Source organism: Equus asinus, chromosome 26 (assembly GCF_041296235.1).
Source record: "Equus asinus isolate D_3611 breed Donkey chromosome 26, EquAss-T2T_v2, whole genome shotgun sequence".
In the NCBI taxonomy this organism is placed as follows: domain Eukaryota; kingdom Metazoa; phylum Chordata; class Mammalia; order Perissodactyla; family Equidae; genus Equus; species Equus asinus.
This window is the reverse complement of record NC_091815.1, coordinates 28,091,655-28,105,812: the sequence shown is the minus strand read 5'-3', so window position 1 is coordinate 28,105,812 and position 14,158 is coordinate 28,091,655. Positions and strand designations below refer to the sequence as shown.

The following is a 14,158-nucleotide window of genomic DNA, read 5'->3' as shown; positions in this document are numbered from 1 at the left end:
AATATACTAAACGCCACTGAATTGTATAGTTTAAAATGGCCGATTTTATGTTATATGAATTTCACCTCAATACAAAAAAGAGAAAACAAATTAGACCACAGCACATTCACTGCTTAAAACCTTCCAGTGGCTTCACAACACAATAAAAATAACGTCCAAACCCCTCACTGCAAGGCCCCCAGGATCCAGGCTCCGCTCCAGGACCTCACACTCTCCCTCCTCACTCCCCATAAAACTCTGTGAGGGAGGTACTGTCATCTCCATTTCAAGAGGGGAAACTGAGTTCAGAAAGCTAAGTGGCTTGCCAGGGATCACGTGGGAACACAGTCAACCTGAAGCTGGCTCTGCCTGGCTCCTAACCAGCTCACAGCTGTTGTGGACACTGTAGTGGCCACCGGGACCCTCCTTCAGGATCAGGCACGCATTGCCTCAGCTGCCGAGGGCGTTGGTGGCCGATTGCTCTCAGCTCTGCAGGTAGAAGAGTCCCCTCACGCAAGGTCCTGACTCTCCCCGAGGACAGCCCCCCTCCAATGACATGTTGGTGGAGGATATAAAGGCCTGCCCCCTTACCTCAGGGGGATGTCTTTGGTGGCCATCATGGCTCCAGAGCTGCCCAGGGGACGGCTGAGGCCCAGTCACGACTGCATCAAAGCATCAACTCCTCCCTCTGCCCAAGCCTGCTCCTTCGCTCTTTCACAGGACTGGTTTCCAAGGACAACCACACATCTCCTGCCTGCTAATCTTCATCTCTGTCTGCTTCCTGGGACCCTGACCTAAGATATCTGCCCTACCCTTGAGGGCCAGGTCGGAGGGCACAGTGTTCATCCTGAGGGCCCTGGGGGGGCTATAGCTAAAGCATGTGAGTGACAGGTCAGACTTGCTGCAGAAAGATCCTACTGGAGGGCAAACTGGAATGGAGACAGATGGGAGGCCAAGAGGCCAGTGAGGAGGCTGGTGAGAGGGGCCGGGGCCTGAATTCACACCATGGCAATGAAAGCAGGGAGAAGGCCAATTCCAACAGTGGCCACTGGGTGGAATAAATGGACCATAATTCGAGACTGGCTGACAAGCCCTGCACCTGGCCTGGGGGTGCCTGGGGGGATGCCGGTGCCCTGGGCTGTCTTCCATCTGGAAGTCACTCATCAGCTCTGGGCCAGCCTGTTGGGGTGCCAGCCCTGGCTCTGCCTGTCACTAGCCATGTGGCCTGGACATGGTACCTTGGTGCCTCACTCTGTCCATTAGGGAAAACTGGGCTAATACCAGGCCTTCCTCATGCGGTTGCCATGAGGAGTCAAGGAGAGGACACGAGTTCAGAAAGCTTGGAGAAAGGGCTGGCAAGCGTGAGTGAGCATTACCCTGATCACTCCAGGCTTCCCAAGCACCTGCTAGGTGGCTGGAAAAGGCACAGGCCTTGGGTCAGACACACCTGGCTGCAGCCCCGTGTGTTGGGGGCAAGTCCCTTTACCACTGAGCCGTAGATCTCACAACTGGAGGAGGGCAGTGACCCTCTGCGCCATGAGGGATTATTAGGAGATTAAGTAACACTTGAAAAGTTCCTGGCACGTGGTATGAAGTCAACAAACAGCAGCTGCTGCTGCTGTGAGGCTGGTGGCGAGTACCCGCAGGAAAGCTCAGTGTACTTGGCCGTCCCACGGCAGGCAGCTGAGCCTCGGCAAGGCCAAACCCCGCCCATCCTCGGTGCTCTCAGCCTGCTCCTCCTCCAGTGTTCTCTCTCTAAATGTCATCGCCATCGCCCAGCTGCCCGAGCCAGAACAGGAGGAACGCCCACGTCCTCTCTCCTGAGTCCCCCACCCCAGGCAGACACCAAGCCCCAATGCTCTCCAGCCTCCCCTTGTCTCCATCTCTGCCATCCCCTTACCTCCCCACAGCTCATCCTGCAGCCCCCCCTGCCCCCTTACCAGCTGATTCTGTTTCCCCACTTGAGCCAGTGCAACCTCTGGGGGGCGCTGCATCCCATGGACCTCCTGCTGAAGGAGCAACTCTAACCCACTCAGCAAGAGCAAGGCCAGGCCTGGCCACTGTATCCCTAGGGGTAGCACAGGACCTGGTATACAGCAGGCACTCAATAAATGCCAGCTGGCTGGAGAAAAGATGAATGCATGAATGTATACATATGCTAACTGTGCCGACAGAAGTAACACTAACCACAACAGAAAGAGAGCACGAGCACACAGCCCCCACGGCTGTCCTAAGCTCCGTGGGCCTATCTTAAGCCCTTACATGGATGAACTCCTTCCATGCTCACAACGGCCCAACGTGGTAGTGGCTGTTATTGCCCCAATTTTGCAGCCGAAGAAAGGACGTGACAGGGAGTAACTTGCCCAAAAGTCACACAGCCAGTGAGCAGCAGAGCCGAGATACAAACAGGAGTCAGGACCACAATTGCAGCAACCGATCAGAAAAGGTCTGGGATCTGCTATGCTGGCCTCAGGCACCTTCGCACCAAATCCTCCCGCCCATCCTGTGGGGGAGGACTGAGACACCAGGGTTAAGACTCTTGCCCAAGGTTACGCAGCTATAAACAGGACTGTTCCACTACTTTGTTGATGAATAAATTGGCATCCAGTTTACAGTGACTTCGACTGGAGGGCTACTCCTCTAGAGTCTGCTTATTTCTGGGGGCCCTGATGAATGAAACGTTCTGAGCCCATGTGACCGAGGACTGGACTGTGGAAATGGAGGTGACGGGGAAGACTGCCAGTAGGTGGGCGTCAGACCACCAGCTCCGGGACTCCTGCCTCCTGTCTCCTCAGGTTCCGGCTTCGGGCCCTTTAAACCCACCAGGGGACAGAAGCTTTCAAATCAGCTGGCAGCCTGTGGGGCAGTGCCTCGGGCCTGCCCGTGGGGTGGGGTGGGGGAGACAAAGCCACCAGGACTCCAGGGACAACCCCACCTCCGCCTCCACCAGAGCAGCTCTGCTTTGTCCAGGGTTCTGAGGGTGCTGTCAATGGGAAAAAAGGTTCCACAGTCAAAACAACTTTTGAAAATCAGTGCCCTAAGGGATAAATGTCCTTGCAAGCAAAGTGGCCTTCTCAAGTCTACCTTGGTGACGTTCAGGGCTTGGATACAGTGGATTCTGGGATGGGAGAGACAGGAGGGTGAGAATCTCTGAGGCCTTTAGCCGAGTCCAATGTCAAGGCTGCCCTGACTGTTCGTGGCCATTGGTCCCTGCCCCGCACACCTGCCCTGTCTCCCAGGGCATACCCCCGCCTCTGGGCATTTACCCACACGGTCTGTTGCACCTGGAATAAAAAGAGGAATGACATGTGGGCCCCCCACCTCTGAAAAGCCATACATGCGGTGCTGTCCCTGTTTTCTATAACCCTCACTACAGACCAGTTGGGTATCATTATCCCCGTCTTAGGGGGAACCGACGTTCAGAGAAAAGAAATGACTCACCTGCGCTCTCAAACTCAGGATGATCTGACTCTGAAATATTCTTTTCACTGCACCCTCGCCTACCACCTCCCATGCCCCTGCCTCTCCCACCTCACCTTCATCCAAATCCTGCCCACACTCAGGGCCCGGCTGGCTCTTCCAATGTGCCCCATTCTCTCTCACCTTCCACCTTTGCACATGCTGTTTCCTCTGCTCCAAACACATCATCCTCCTCCCATACCCCCTTCACCTTGCTGACTCCTTTACACCCTTTGGGTACCCGCTTGGGCATCACCTCTTCTGGGAAGCCCTCCCTGGATACCTGGCTGGATCAGGAGTCTCCTTGGGATCCCTCGTCTGAGTTTTCCCAATCATGGCCCTAATGGCTCTGTCTTGTGGTCATTTGCTTTTCTGCATCCTAAGGTGACCCTAAACTCTTGGAAGCAGAGTCCAGGTCCCCTGTGCTTACCACTAGCTCCTGTGCTGCCCAGCATGGTGCAAGGCACACAGTAGGTACTCAGTAAACACCTACTAAATGAATGGAGTTGTGAGTTCAACAGGGAGCTTCGATGTCCACACATGTCGGGCCCTCCTGGCAGGTGCTGGGCATAGCACACAAACGAGGCGCAGTCCTGGCAGCCCGGCCCTAGCCCTGCCTCCCGCAGGAAGCCTCTCACGATCTCCTGGCCTTTGCCCAATTCCCACTCCACATCTTTCATTCACTCAACAAATCCTTGAGCACCAAGTAAGCCAAGGTGGTGTGAGAGGAGCATTTGGCAAAGGGGGACACGGGAGGTGACGTATCGTCTCTCTTCCCCCTTGCCTGCCCCATGTGCTTGCCAGCACAGCTACACAGTGCACCATCAGCGTGGTGGTCACGTGGAGCCCACAAAAATTCACCCCTCTTTTGTTATGTGCCAGGCTGGTTCTGAGGCTCCAGTGGCTGCCTGCCCACCCGCCCTCCCTTGCTCACTCAGTCCACGGCCCCTTCCCCAGCCCCAGCCCGGCCGTACCCGGTTGATGAGCTCGCCGACCATGCCTGTCCAGGAGCCGTTGGGCTCGGGTGCCCCATACAGCCCGTCCTCCACCAACCGCAGGCGGTAGCGGAAGCGCAGCAGCTCGGCCAGCTCCCGCAGCATGTCCACGCAGAAGCCCTCGAAGCGCTCATTCCCTGACAGGGCCTGGAAGTTAGGCCGGCGCATGACGTATGGGTTCTCCTGGGGAAGCAGGAAAGAAGAGGCGTCAGAGATGGGGAATCTGAGGGCTGGGTCGGGGATCCCGGAGCCCAGGCTGGGCAGCCAGATCAGGAATCCGATGGAAGAGAGGGGGTGATGGAGTCGCTGAACACATTACCTGCTTACAAATGCTCAGAGCCAGGGGAAAAGCACATGGACCCTGCCAGCCCTGAGCAGATCACAGGGAGCTGTTTTAATCTCCACCAGCCAATCTGACGCTCAGTCGTCTCAAACTCAGATGCTTACAAAGGGAGACAGGCAACCTTAGAGCGAATCAGACTAGATGGAGATCATGCCAGACTGAACAGGGGCTTTCAATTTTTTGACTACGACCCACAGTAAGAGATACGTTTTCCTCTGCAACCCCAGCCATACACATATACGAGCATGTGCCTGCACACGCATGCACGTAACCAGACTGTTCCACAAAATAGTCCTTCCCCCTGTGACTATGGGCAATACACTGATATTTTCTCTTCTGCTCTATTTCTTTTTTTTCACATGACCAGTAGCAACCCACTAAACTGACTTCATGAGCCAGTAAGGGATCAAAGAGGGTCTCTTACACCAGGATTTAGTTCCAGCCCAATGCTATCACGAGGAAAGCAGGCCTAAGATGCTAGATGGTCCAGTGTTAGGAGAATTTGGGAACCCAGGTTGTTTTGAAAAATCTCCTGGTTATAAAGGTTAGCAACACTTCAAATTCTAATACCAAATTTTTTTTCAATGCTTTGCAGACTAAACAAACACCTAACAGTCTGCAAACTTCTCTTAACATAGTTATCGTCTAAATGGCTGTTCATACAGTCACTTTGCACTTACGAACAAAAGGAGTTAGGACTTAGGGAACAACCAAGAGAAGAGCTTTGGCAAAAATAGCCACATGCTTAGCACGTATTGAGCACCTGCTGAGTACTGGCCCCTGTGCTGTGGGTGCGCTCTGGATTTATCACTTTACTTCCTCACAGTGACCTTACATGGCAGGTACTATTAGACTCACTTTATACACGTGGGAATGAAGCTCACATAGATCAAGCGACCTCTGTCACCTCTCATTCATCCAACACATAATTACTGAGCTCTGAGGTAGACGTGAGCACAGTATTCTTCAGCCCCTCTCATCAAAGGGTAGAGTTGGGGGCCAGCCCCATGGCCGAGTGGTTAAGCTTGTGCGCTCTGCTTCAGCGGCCCACGGTTTTGCCGGTTCGAATCCTGGATGCAGACATGGCACCACTCATCAGGCCACGCTGAGGCGGCGTCCTGCATAGCACAACTAGAAGGACCCATAACTAAAAATACACAACTATGTACCGGGGGGCTTTGTGAGAAAAGGAAAAATAAAAAATCTTATTAAAAAAAAAGGTAGAGTCGATTTCCCCACAGCTTGGATTTGAGCTGGCCTCGACACTTGGCATTGGCCAAGAGAACATGGTGGAAGTGATGCTGTGTGAATTCCAGAAGCTGGGCCTTCAGAGCAACCTCTTGGGACGACCGTAAAAGAAAGCCCAGGCCAGCCTGCTGAAGGATGAGTGAACAGAGGCGTGCCAGCCAACAGCCAGCATCAACAGCCACTCTGGACCTTCCAGCCAAGCCTTGTCACTAGCTGAATGCAGCCAGAGTGAGCTCAGGCGAGACCAGAACTGTTCAGTCGGCCCAGAGAATTGTAAGAAATAATAATCATTATTGTTTTAAGCCTCTAGGTTTCGAGGTGGTTTGGCACACAGCAATAGGTACTATGAAGCCAGGTCCTATCATAGGCTCTGGATCCCAGGACCCCACAAAGCCCACAGCTGAGGGGTGATGGGACGAGGGAAATCAGTGCTTTTTTCTCTCTTTACCAAGCTGATTTCCAAATTCAAAATTGTGGAACTGGGAGTAGGAATGTGAGCTAATACTAATAATAGTGGCAGCAGCTAGCATTTCTTGTGGGCTTGCTGTGTGACAGCTATTCTGTCAGTGTGGGAGGTTGGTATTATTACCTCTGTTTCAGAGATGAGGACACTGAGGTCCCTAGGAGTGAAGTAGTAAGTGGCTGAGATGGACAAGTTGGTCTGACTCTAAAGCTCTGCTCTTAATCCCTGTGCTAGACTGAACTCAAATGGACAAAATCAGAGGGTGACACAGGAGAAGCTAGGTATAGAGATGGGAGACCCAGGTTGGGTATCGAAACCACAGAATCCGAAATCAAGAATCCTCTAGACAAGCACCCAGCATTGGAGCTGGAAGGCTCTCATACAGCCCTCTTCACATACAGAGGAGGAAACTGAAGCTCAGAGAGGTCAAGTGTCTTGCCCAAGGCCACACAGCTGGCGCAAGGCAGTGAGAAGGGGAGAAGGAGCAGAGCTGGGATTTAAAACCCAGTTGCTGTGCACTCTGAAGCCCTTGTTCCTTCCACCAGGCCAAGCTGATCTCCAAAGTCAAGACTGAGGCACCTGGGCGGTGGATTTGGGTTCAAGGCCTCAGGATCAGGATCTGAGATTATAGAACCAGAAACAGGGCCTGGGGGTCTGTGAATAGAATCAAGTCAGAAAATAATGATCCAAGACTCAACCTAGAGCCTCAGCCCATGAGAACCGAGGGTCTTAAAGAGCCTCGTATCCAAGGTTTTCAGACTTCTTCAAAAGGAATCTTCTGCGAAAGCACGGCAGACAGACAGTGCGCTGTTGCTAAGTCGGACTCTAAGAACTCATCCTACCAATGGCTGGGCACCTATACACAAAATGTGGGTCCGAGAGAGTCATGGCAGCGTTGCTTGTAGTGGGAACAAAGGCTGAAACAGCCTAATTTGGGACAGGTTAAAAAGATATTGATGTCATCAAAGAATCCTAGGCAACTACTAAAATAACAAGTTCTAGATATATTAAGAGGGAAAAAAAACAAGCTCCAGAACAACGTGTACAATATGCTACTCTTTGTGAAGGAAAGAGTGGGGACGTGCTTGTACATGCACAGACATTTCTGGAAAGATGTGGCCTCTGGGGAAAAAAATGGGAGACTAGAGAGGGAAGGAGACCGATTTCTCACTCCCTATTCCCATGTACTCTTTGGATTCTATTTAATGTAGGTTTGTATTAACTTCTGTCCCTCCCCTAATATAATTAATTTTCCAAATTAAAAATTTTAATATTAAATATTAAAATACACACTTAAAATTTTTGAAGCATGATATTTACATGTATATGGAAATGCAAAATGGTCAAGAAGAGTGAAAGCAATCCTAAAGAAGAACACGAAACCGGAAGGACTTACCCTCCCAGACCTTGAGGCTTAATTTAAAGCTACAGTATTTAAGACAATGTCGTATTAGAGCAAAGACAGACAGACAGACAACAGACCGGAGAGTTCAGAAAGCCATACAGAAGTGGATACTTGATTTACGACAGAGGGGAGACTACGGGGAAAGGGAAAGAATGATCGTTTTATTAAGTGGTGCTCTTCAGCTAAACATCTATACGGAAAAAAACGTATCCTCACCCCCTGCCTCACATGATACATAAACATCAATTCCAGGTAGAGTGTAGATCCAAATGTAAAAGGCAAAAGTTAAGTTTTTAGAAAATAAATAGGAGGCTATCTTCATGACCTTGGGGGAGGCAAAGAATTCTTAAATTCTAACAGCATCAACCACAAAGAAAAAAAAAAGCAGGGCCGGCCTGGTGGTGCAGCAGTTAAGTGTGCGCGTTCTGCTTTGGTAGCCTGGGGTTCACCAGTTCGGATCCCGGGTGCGGACATGGCACCGCTTGGCAAGCCATGCTGTGGTAGGCGTCACACGTATAAAGTAGAGGAAGACGGGCACGGATGTGAGCTCAGGGCCAGTCTTCCTCAGCAAAAAGAGGAGGACTGGCAGCAGATATTAGCTCAGGGCTAATCGTCCTCAAAAAAAAAAAAAGCAGATAGACTTTAGTAAAACTAGCAATCTTTCCATCAAAAGATACTATTGAGGAAAAAAAACCAAACCATACCATTGAGAGTGAAAAGCCACTCCATGTAGTGAGAGAAGATATCTGTAACACTTATTCCGACCAAAGACTTGAATCCAGAATATATAAATAACTTACAAATGAATAAAAAGGTCATATATCCCCATTTTTTTAAAATAGAAAAAGACTTGAGCAGGGAAAGAAGATTTCCAAACAGCCAATCACCACAAAAAAGGTGGCCAACTTCGCTGATCATTAGGGAAATGCAAATGAAAACCGTAACACAGCTGGTACCTATATATGCTCTGTACTGTCAAAAATGAGGAGCAACTGGAATTCTCATTCCTACATCGCTGGTGAATGAATGAAAAGAGCTACAGGCACATTGGAGAAGACTTTGGCAGTATCTACTCAAGCCGAAAAGACCCAGCAATTCCACTCCTGGGCATATGCGCGACAGAAATGCCTGCATGTGTTCACCAAAAGGCATGTAGCAGAATGTTCACAGCAAGACTATTCATAATAGCAAAAAAACAGAAACAACTCAAATGTGCATCTACGTCTGGTGGATTAGTAAACTGCAGTGCATTCATATAACAGAAACCACAACGATACTCAACTACTTGCAACAACATGGATGAATCTCACAAACACACATTGAGCAGAAGCCAGACAAAAGAGAGAACAGAGTATGATGCCATTTACATGAAGTTCAAAGGCCAGCAATGCTAATCTATGGTGAAAAAGGTTGAGATGGTGGTGACCCTTGCAGGGTTAGAGACTAGAAGGTCACAAGGAGGGCTGGGGTGGGAGGGCTGGTTCCACAGGTGTGTTCAGTTTTTGGAAATTCAGTGAGCAGTACATTTACGATTTGTGCAAGTACCTCTTCGCATGTTACACTTCCGTAAAAATCTCTTGAAACTAAAAACAAAAAAAATTAAAGTAGGGTTGGTTCTAGACTATTCCTCACAAGCTGCTTGCCTGGACTCTTTCATGAACTGGGGACCATAACCAGGACTTCCTGAATGCAGTTTAAAGGCCCCTGATCTAGACCAACCCCCTCACTCTATTATGAATATTTCAATCCCCCCACTTTAAAGGAGGCAACTGAGGACAGAGAGGAGAAGACACCCAATCGGGTCACAGTCTGTGGATGGCAGGGCTAGGCCCAGAATGCAGCTGTGAGAGCTCAGAAAGAAGCCGAAATTGAGGAAATCAAGGTGCTATGGTGCAAAGTGCAGGCTCTGCTATCTGCTGGCTGGGCAACTTGGGTATGTCACTTAACCCTCCTGTGCGTTAGTTTCTTCATCTAAAACTTGGGGGACATAACGGTACCAACCTTGGGGGTGCTGTGAAGATCAAGTGAGTAACACAAAAAAAGGGGTTGGCACAGTGCTCAAAGACATTGGTCATGATGACTGCTATCTTCATCAGGGATGCCAGACCAGGGGAGAGAAGGGGAAGGGACTCGTGTTTAGCATGGCTTCCATGCTGGACACTGCCACAGGGGCTTTCTTATCTCGGGCAATCCCCCCACAGCAGGACAGGATGTCACAGCTTGATGAAGGGAATCATGGGGACCAACTGAGCGCCCTGAGAAAACTCCCTGGGAGGGGCGGGGCCTGGGCTGAAAGAAGGCCCCAGCACAGCCTCATCTCCTTGGGCCTTCTCTTGCACCCCCACCCTCCCTGTGGGGCCTCTCTCAAACTTGGCACCCGCCAGCCCTCTCTCTCAGCTCCAGACCTGTGAGCCCCGCCTGGGACAGCCCCACCCTCCACCTCTCTCAGTCCTCCTCCTGCTCCCTCACTCCGCCCAGCCCGTCGGCCACCACACCTTGTCTGGGTGCTATTTCCCAACATGCCATATCAGATACTCCTCCCTCCCCACAGCTCCAGCCCAGCTCAGGCCTGTCCTCCCCCACCTGGAGCACCTCTCCTCTCCAGCGGCCTCCCTGAAGGGCCAGGAGCTTTCTGACATCCAGGTCTGGCCCTGGCCCTTCCTGCTCAATACTCCAGGATACAGGGAAGTGTAACTGAGTCCTTCAGAGACGCTTCCCCACCTGCTGCCCCACAGCCTCCAGACCACCTCTATTGCAGCACTCGCCACCCCTCCCTGCTTGCTAGGTGCCAGGCACCATACTAGGCCCTGGGGACAGAGCAGGGAAGAAGACAAGTCCTGACTGCATCTCGTTCCAGGCACCCAGGCTGATCACATGTGACACAGGCCCTGTCCAAAAACACGAGTCAGAAAACATTGGTGAACGGACAGTCACGTCCAGCTGAGCATACCGAGGCCACTGCCTCTATATCCAATCTGACAAACCCTTCCTAAGGCCCCTGCTCCTGTGGCTCCTGCTGCCTAGGATGCTGGGTACCTCCTCTGTGCTCCCAACTCCCACACAGCTTCTAAAGCCCCATCTAATGCTACCTCCTCTGTGAAGCCTTCCTTACGCCTTCTAAAGCTGAGTCAGTCTTTCTTTTCTTTGGGGGTCCCTCATTACCCTGTATAGGAATGACTGTGTCCAGGTCTGTCTTCTCCATCAGACTTCCATCCCCTCCCCAAGTGCCACTCAAGAGTAGGGGAACCACAAGACCACCTGTGACTCATTCCTGTGCCTCCAGAATTTATATAAGTCCTGGCACAGCAGCTTCAGTAAATATTTGTGGAATGAATGAATGAATCAATCAATCTATCTATCTATCAAGAGAAGAATGAACCTCACAAAGAGAACAACATTGGCTTGAGAGCCTCGGGGGAGAAGGGGAGACTGGAGGCCCCCGGGGTCATGGCTTGGCTCTCCTGACATCCCCTCCCTGACCTCCGCCCCTGCTCTCCATCAAGAACCCTGTCTCTTCCAGCCTCAGGAAGCCTCTGGGATTGACCACATCCCCACAGGCACGGAGGCGTGACTTCTCCAAGCCAGCTGGCCTGGCCCTCAGTGAGGCTGTTACGAAGTGTCTGGTTTCCCGTCTGCAGGCCATCTGTCCCTCCCCAGCAGGTTCACTGGCCCTTCTCCAGAGGGACGAGAGGTCCTCGTTAGATCAGGAGTACCCTAGGGGCTGAGGGAACGGCTCTGTGACGCACTGCGTTAGGGGGCCTCTGACGTCCTGTGGAGCCCTGTGTTAATCCTCTCGACCTCGGCGTCCACAGCTATTAGCCCCCCAGCTCAGTTACGGAGGACCTCCCACAGACAACGGAGGCCAGCAGGCCAGGCACTTGGCTGCTACGAAGAGCGTGGCTACCTGGCATGCCTGGCCTCCAGGCCCAGCTGCTCCGGGCAGCCTCCTGCTCACTAGGTCCTGCACATCACCCACTCCCTGACCTCCTGGCAGCCCCTCGTGCCTGGTAGGAGGCAGCAGGGTGCAGGGAAGAGGGCATGGGCTCCGAGCCTGAACTCAGTTCCAGCAGGGACTCCCCATGTAACTGGTTTCCTTACCTTCAAAAGGAGGAAAATAAGACGGACCTCACGGAGTTGCTGAGAGGTTTACAGTGACACCTGGAAAGCACCTGGTGTGGAACAGGTGCTTGATAAACATTTGCTGACACAGAAAGGCCCCTCTGACTCTGATCTGGTAAAATGCAGCAGTGGCTCCCCCAGGGGTTACAGGACAATGTCTGTGGCTGGTGCTCGGGTACAAGAGGACTGGACATTCAGAGCACAGCGATTAAGACTCAGGCTCTAAAGCCTCAGACACTTGGCTTCTGTCCCAGCTATGCCTTATATTTGCTGTGTGACCTGGGAAAGTTGTTTCACCTCTCTGAGACTCAGTTTCACATCTTCAAGATGGATGTCAAGTAAGTTGGCATGTGTCAACACTCAGTTGGCAAGGATGACAAAACGACCACTCCAGCGATGATGATTTATGCGGCCTACCACGGGCCAGACACTGTGCAAGGCACCCTGCCTGTGCAGCCTTGTGGAATCCTCACAATGTGCTCCTATGAGCCAGCCATTTCCGTCTCTGCCATGTAACAGTAGGCTGGCAGAGCCTCGGGCTGGACCTGGCTCTGACGGCAGAGTCTGTGCCCTCCGCTGCTCTGGCAGCAATGAGGATGGTGACGCCTTGGTCACAACCCGGGGTTGCTGGGTGCATGAGACATGTTCCTACTGGTCTGTGCACTGTGCCAGCCGAGGCTTCCCTCCTCCTCACCAGGATCTGGCTGGGGCACTGTTCAGGAAAGGCCTCTTCACCTACCACCCGCTCCCCAAAGGGCCACTCACCAGGATAGTTGTGACCACCAGCGTCTTGTTGGCCAGAGTCTGCGACAGGTTGATGTCCAGGGTGGTGGCATTCATGGCCAGGGTCCGGTTAGAGTACCATACCCCGATCTGGGGCAGAGAGGGCGCCATCAGCGCAGGCCCTGCCTGAGGATGTCTTAGCCCTCTGTGCCCTGCCGCCACTCCACCCCCACCCCATTAGGGCTCCGGCATCGCCTTGGGTCTGCTCACCTCACGGTGGCCCTGCCGGGACTTCTCCAGGATGCGCAGGGTGTAGTTGGTCCTCTGCCCTTTGCTATTGAACTCAACCCGCCCGGTCAGCCCATCATACTCTACCTAGCAGGGCGGGAGGCGGGCAGAGGGAGCAGTGGCAAGGGCCCGAGAGATGGGCCAGAGAGGCCCAGAGGGAACAAGACAGAGGTGGGGGAAGCACAAGACAGATGGAGAGGGATCAGAAAGGATCACAGTTAAAGGAGCAAGAACACACCAACAAGAGGGGAGACAGAACAAAACGCAGGGAAAGAACAGCACAGACAAGCAGACAAAGGCCAGGGGAGGAGAGAAGAGATGGAAGAGTGAGGAAGAGGCGCAGATGGGAGAGAGGGCAGGGGGCCGCAGGGTGGACAGAGTGAGTGCCCCCGCCTGAGGTGGGCTGCCCTGGCCCCTCTGCCCCCTCCCCACTCCCGGCTCACCATGCGCAGGTAGTTCATGAGGCTGGTCCCATGGGGCCAAATGTTGGCCGACGTACAGGCCAGCGGCTTCACACCGATCTCCTGGCTGCGATTCAGCTCCCGGACGGCGCTCACCACCACATGCACGGCGTCAAACATCAGGGCAGCTGACAGCTGGGGTGGGGGCAGAGGTGGGGCAAGATGGGAAAGGGGCAGCTTAGCCAAGGGAGCCCCGAAGCCCCTGGGGTGCCCCCCTCAGCCTCTCAGACAACTCCTCTCTCTCTAGAACATGAAACCATGCAGGTCAAGGAAGAGTCTCTAGGCATCTTTCTCAGGGAACTCGGGTAACAGTGGGGAAGGTGTGCATGCTGTCCACGCCTTTGTGGGAGCAGCTCTTCTTGACCAAGTGTGGCCACTTGTCTGTCTGGGAAAGGGCACATCTGAGAGGATTTGCCTGGATAGCCAGAGGCACTCCCACGGGGGGATGCTGTGGGCCTAAGAGTGTGCCCAGGAATCTGTGTCCGCATGCCTGATGCAGCCCCTGTCTGAGTGTGTCTGAGGGCACATTTATGTGGGTGGGGCTGGACAAATGTGCTTGTCTGTCTATATACAAGATGGGTGTGGTGTCCAGGAGGCAGGAGAGCATAAACGATTGTGAGCCTGGGCCTGGGAGGCAGGCAGCTCTGAATTGGAGGCATCATGTAGGGCTAGGTC

General features: G+C 52.7%; 1 protein-coding gene across 3 annotated transcripts in view; it reads right to left on the bottom strand.

Annotated features, from left to right (window-relative positions):
* The window catches only part of GRIK5 (glutamate ionotropic receptor kainate type subunit 5), a 56,158-nt gene that overhangs the window by 29,578 nt on the left and 12,422 nt on the right, over positions 1-14,158 (bottom strand). For all 3 annotated transcript variants that reach the window (XM_070499112.1, XM_044760322.2, XM_070499114.1), the window contains 4 exons: positions 13,466-13,618; positions 13,005-13,109; positions 12,777-12,884; positions 4,413-4,616 (listed from right to left, as the gene is read on the bottom strand). In XM_070499112.1, coding sequence (XP_070355213.1) covers positions 4,413-4,616; positions 12,777-12,884; positions 13,005-13,109; positions 13,466-13,618 — 570 coding nt within the window. The remainder of the gene's footprint in view (positions 1-4,412; positions 4,617-12,776; positions 12,885-13,004; positions 13,110-13,465; positions 13,619-14,158) is intronic.